The 6193-nt window shown below is 28.5% G+C and overlaps 1 protein-coding gene across 1 annotated transcript; it reads right to left on the reverse strand.

Moving 5' to 3' along the window:
* Positions 1 to 1416: 1416 nt before the first annotated feature.
* On the reverse strand, positions 1417 to 3261 carry LOC145843065 (ATP-dependent DNA helicase PIF1-like). The gene has a single exon (XM_082950532.1). It carries the CDS (start codon positions 3259 to 3261, stop codon positions 1417 to 1419), a length of 1845 nt encoding a protein of 614 aa, XP_082806658.1.
* Between the last annotated feature and the right edge of the window lie 2932 nt (positions 3262 to 6193).

Genomic DNA, 6193 nt, shown 5'->3' on the forward strand with positions numbered 1-6193 from the left:
AGATATTGTTTTTATATGTTTTGTTTTCTTAAAACCAAAACATATAATATATTTTGTTTATTATACTTGGAAAATTTCTATACAAACTTGAAAAAACCTTTTTTCATTACTGATAAATTAAATTAATAGATTATAAACTTTAAACTAAGCTTAAAATTAAGAAAAAAAATCATGAGCTTCTCAAAATATTTTAGTTATAAGTTTATATATAAGAAATTAGCTTAGTAGTATTTGGTCTGAAAAACTTTGTGCTAACAACTATAAAAATAATCTATTAGTTCGAAACAAAATATTTCCATATGTTTTGTTTAATAGCTATAAATAAAATATAGCTTTTAATAGTAAAACGTAAAACAACTTAAATAAGATGTAAAATATGTATCTTGTCTATTTTAAAGAAGTTTAACTTATTTTTGTTAACTTTTAGTATTTTTTCCTTATATTAAAAAAAGTTTTTTTTTGAACAATATTTAAATACCAAAAAATCATTTTTAATATATCCAAAAGTTAAAGTAATTGAACTTCCGAATAAAAAAATATTAATATAAAACTAAATATAAAAAATTGAAAAACTTCACAACATTATAATATTTATATAAATAAATAAAGGGTACAAAATTTTGTCTTGTAGTTTGACATAATAAATAAAAAAGCAAAAAAACAACTTATTTGATAAGTATATAATATACAAACAACATAACAAAAAGTATTTGTATAAAAAAGCCACAATTACATATTAATAAAATTGAAAAACAATCAAAACTTTATAGTATATCAATATTAAGGGATAGAGAGCTCATCGTAAGTACTTAAAACTATTATTTTTATGACATTATCATGTTTCTGTGTTACAGTTAAGAAAGCATGAGAGCAAACGACTTCAAATAAAATATTTATACTATTTTATTACAAAAAACATTACTCAAAACTTAAGATAGTTCAGTATAAAAATAATTTTAATAATGTGCAAGCTTATTGTAAAATGTAACTGTAGCTTTGAAAAAACCAAGAGGTATTTAGTAAAATTTAAAAAAAACCTCTTAGGTAAAATAATTCAATTTTTTCATTGGATCATATATCATTAAATGTTTTTTAGCATACTTACTGAGTTACGTACAAATTTATTTAAAATGAAAATGAAGTAAAATAAGTACATTTTTCATAAATGTTTTAAAAGTTCAAATTACGTTTTAAATCACACAGTAAAATTTAATAATGCTCTACCTTCTGCAATATAACAATAAGACATTATAAAAGATTTTGAATAATTAAAACTTTCTTATTAATTGTGTAGCAATAGCCTTAAAAAAGTATTCAATATTTGGACAAAAGTTTAAACCACACCTTAAAACAAAAGCAGCATTCATTGGAAAAACAGTTATTTGAAAATAATAAATAAATGCTCAAGTCACCACCTCACTCAAACGAACGAATACTCTTGTAAAATTCTATCACGTCGGGATTGACTCTTATGCAAGAAGAGCTGAAGCGCTCCACCCTCAAGCCTTCCAGAGACCTGACACGCGACAGGGCCACATAAGCCTGGCCCTGCTCGAACACCTGCTCCAGGTTCATCTCTACAAAGTCTATTGTCATGCCCTGGCTCTTGTGGATTGACACCGCCCAGCCCAGCTTCAGGGGCACCTGCCTTCTGATCACAGTCAACTCTGGCGTGACTTTGACCGACCATCTTTCAAGACCAATGGTCTGCTCATGCCCGCCAATGAACTTGACCACTGGAAAGTTTTTCCCTAACGCGGTCACCACTCCTCTTGTACCATTTACCAGACCAATGGACGGGTTTATGTTTTTAGTCAACATCACTTGAGCCCCCACCTTCAAGGTAACTGACACAGTGTCAGGTAAAAGTTGGTTGATAAAAGTGGTGTAGTATGGACTTTCATCTTTGTAGGTGTACGTTCTGGGTTCACCATGAAGTTTTTCTAGGCAGTTCTTGTTGGTTTCTTCAACGTTTTTCCTGTGGGTGCAGAGCTTTGTAGCAACTATGCTTCCTTTACTTACTTCATTGTATTCTGTATTTTTGAGCATCTGAGCTGCAGCTTTACCACAAAGACCAACTCTGATGCCTCGTAAAATGTTAATTAATTTAGGGTCTTTTTGCCTGTACACCTGATTCAGTTCAACAACTCTGAAGTTGCAATTGCTCCATGCTTTGCTTTGAAAACAAAACTTTTTGTTATTTCCTGTTCCTTTATACACTGGGGGCAGCTGGAAAAAATCACCACAAATTATAAGTTGTATTCCTCCAAACGGCTTGTGTTTGTTGTTAACATTAAAAGCTCTGCCAAGATAGTCTAGGATATCAAAAAAATTACTGCTAATCATAGATATTTCATCAATAATGAGGTTCTTACAACTTTTCCACCTTTTGACTGTGCCAGGTTTTCTCAGGGCTTGCTTGAGACACTCTTGGGGAGAATCTGTTGCCTTGCCAACACCAGCAAACTGGTGCAGGGTTATCCCCCCAATGTGGCAGGCAGCAACTCCTGTGCTGGCAGTGATGAAAAGACCACTTGGTGACAGGCTGCCAATTGCGTGCTTCAGCAGAAACGTTTTTCCAGTGCCGGCTCCTCCAGTGAAAAACACATTTTCCCCTCTCTTTATAGACTCTAGTGCCTGCTTCTGCTTAGAATTGAAATTGAATTTTGTGAGAGTGAGCATTTTTCTTTTAATTGCTTGCGGTTTGTTTGTGAGGTCTTCAAACGGAAGCCTTCTTTTGAAAGGGTTCTGCTGATTATTGGTTGGTTTCAACACTTCCTTTGGTTTAGATCGCAGTTCGTTAGCTTTGTCAATGTCTGTTTTACTCAAAGGACTGATTTCTTGCAGTTCAGACTTCACATAAGGCCTCTTAGCTAGCAGATCCCTATCACTCAAAGCTTTGGTTTTTATTTCTAATTTTACCAATAAAGTTTTTACAAACTCTTTTAATATATGAGGAGGAGCATCCATTATAAAAACTCTAGTGCTAGAATTTTTAGCATTGACAGTTAACTTTCCTTCTTTAATGAATTTATAATGTAGCTCAGCATCTTTTAAATTGAAGATTTGTGGGACTTTTGAAAGCTTTCCAGTGGTGCAACAGACATTTAACAACACTTCTTTAAATTCGTTTCTGCATATAGAAACTACTGCTTTGGAGGAACTTACAGAGTTGCCATACGTTTTTGTGGAAGTCAACTTACAAACTGTGTACTTTTCTATTTTAACTTTACATTTGATTGTTGTGTTTGTCCTGTCCATTCCAAAAAATCTTTACGAAAGTCTAAATAATATATTTAAATAATAGTGTACTTAAAACTTGTCTTTTTAAACAATTCACCACTAAAATATACCACATGAAAATTAATAAAATAGAAAATATATAAAATTAAATTTTATGACTAACTTTATTACCCTAAATTTATCCTTAACAAAAACAAATTAAATTTCAGAATAAAATGACTTGAACAATAACTAAGATACATACGATTTTTTTTTTAGTACACTATAAAAGTAATTTATTTTATATTAAGAGTTTTTTATCAAAATTGAACTTTTAGTTAGCTTCATCAAAATTCGCATAACCAATAACTTTTCAAAAAAACTTTAACAACAAATTTAGCTTCAAGATATATTTTTAGCTCTTTTACAGAATTTAAGTGCATTAAAATGTTTATTACTACTGACCTATTTTGCTGTCTGGTACTCATAAACATCTTTGCATAATTAAAAATTAGTAGGTAATGAAGTTGTAACTTACAGGGGGAATGCCCTGGGTTGGTGGACACATTAGTGGCCATGCTGAATCCAGGGGAAAGTTTTCTAGAGGTTAGTTTTGCTACATTTAGACTAGAGGGGGGTTTATAGTTAAGGGCTATGTTAGGTATAATTGAGACTAAGATAAATTAATTTAATAAACAAAGTCAATGTAAGACAATAAATTTTGCAAGCTTTAAATTTAATACAAACAAATACAAACCTACAAGATTGGCAAGTTAGTCAAATAATAAAAATAGTTTAAATAAATATCAGTCCTAACAAAATTGTATAAATCAGCAAATAATTCAAATATAAAAACCTAGAAATGTAACAGTATAAGCCCTTAATAAAATTGTACAAATAGGCAGTTAAACTAATGGGTGCTAACTAGTGAGTTCAAATTCAACTGTTCAAAATCAAATACAGAGCTTGTGTCAAAACAAGCAACAAGTTCAAATCAAACAAGCTATAAGTAGACTGATTCCACCACTAAATTATTTTAAATTTTCTTTACTTAAAATGTAAAATTAGTTTAAAATTACAGGTTTTCAAAGTGGTTTTTTTATTTAATTCCAGTTTTTTTTTGCCTTATTAGTCATATTTTTTAAAGCTAGGTTTTTCCAAGAACTTTGGTTTTTGGGCAAAGAATTTTATAAAATAGTTTGAAAAACCTTAAGCTTCTTTAAAATTTATTTGAAAACAAAAAAACATTATTTTTCAAAATTTCAAATAAATAAATTATTATTTATAGCTCAACATGAGTCTACTGTGTGTGACAGATTAAAATTTAGAAATCATACTGAAATTTAAAAGTCTTGAGTGAAGTTTACTATATATAGAGAATTATTTAGTACAAACTAACATTAAAAAAAGGTAGTTAACATAAATATTTAAAAATATATAATATTAAGGGTTAAAGAAATGGTATATTTTCAAAATCCACCCAATTTTTTTTTTTACAATTTTTTATTTATTAATTTATTTTATATATTTTTTGAATTTTATTTTATTTATTTTTTACTTTTCACTATCACTGTTACCCCTAACTCTTACCCTTGTTCGGTAACCGGTTCTCAAATTTGACTGGGTGAATTTTGATTGCGGGTGGATTTTGAAGAACGTGTCCCAAAGAAATAAAAAGGGTATTTTCTAAACAAATTGTTTGTTTTTTCCAGAGATTCTATCAAGTGAGCTAATATAAAAACACATTTTTAAAACCCTGAACTAGAATAAATATAATTTTAAGTCATACAAGCATGAGGTTTAGAAGATAATCAAAACTAGCTAACTTTTGCAAAATAACTTCAGATAAGATTAAGTTATTTAGATATTAAAAAAAAAGTTTATCTAGCTTGTATTTTTTTTTTAATTAATAGAGTTGTCACTCTTTTAGTCAGAAAAAATATCCTGAGATTTTCAAGTTAAAAAAAATTAAAAATCAGAAACAAATTTAATTAAATTTTTAAAATCAATAAAAATAAATGTTTTTAGAAATGATTATAAAAAATCAAAAAAATTAAAACTCAACCAATTAAATCTCATTTAAGATCTAAAAAAGACAGGTGTGAGATTTAAAAAGTCTTATTCTTAAAAATACTAGGAGTTTTTTATTAAAAAAAACTTAACTAGCATAAGCGTCCTGAGATGTAAAACAATTTAAACTGTCTGGAGTTATCCTGAGTATTTTGAGCATGTGGCAACTCTGTTCAACCAAGGGGTATCTTAAAAAAATGTTTAAAAAGTAAAAAAAAACAGTATAAAACAGTAAAAAAACACAGTTAAAATTTTTTAAATTCTTTGTGACAGGTTTTTTGTGATATTACAAGTAAAATTTTTGGAAAGTTGAGTTGCTTATCTCAAAAAAAAATTAGAGAAAGATTTCTAGTGATTATATATATGTACAGTTTGAATTTTTCCCTCTCTTAAGGAATCTATTGTAAACCCTGACTTTAAACAGATAAATCTCCAAAAATAGTTTGAGTATAAAAGCTTAAAAAGCAACTTATACTTGATTAAAAGCTTTATAATTAAGATAAAAGAAATGATTTACCCTCTCATAAGGTTTTAAAGTACTTTAATTTCACTAGTGTTACTAGTGCTTAGTTATTATAACTTAATAGAATTTTTATTGCTTTGTTATTATAAATTTAGATATTGTTCTAAAACATGCTAGATAGTTAGTTAAGGCGTAACAAATGGTGCAATATCAAATTTTATGAAGGATTCTCAAGCAAGAGTTTTGGACAATATATCTTTTAAAAATTTCAAACTTTAAGGTAGGCTAGCTCAACTTTTTTTTTGATAGCTCTAAACACAATTTGGAAACTTTTTAGAGGTATCTAAATTTGTAGTGAAATAATTCAATAGTAAAATACACCAAAATAAAAAAGTATTAGTGTGTAGTAACCCTAAAATACTAAACAGGTTGACTTGA

Source organism: Thalia democratica, chromosome 8, assembly GCF_965202585.1.
Source record: "Thalia democratica chromosome 8, ktThaDemo2.hap1.1, whole genome shotgun sequence".
NCBI lineage: Eukaryota > Metazoa > Chordata > Thaliacea > Salpida > Salpidae > Thalia > Thalia democratica.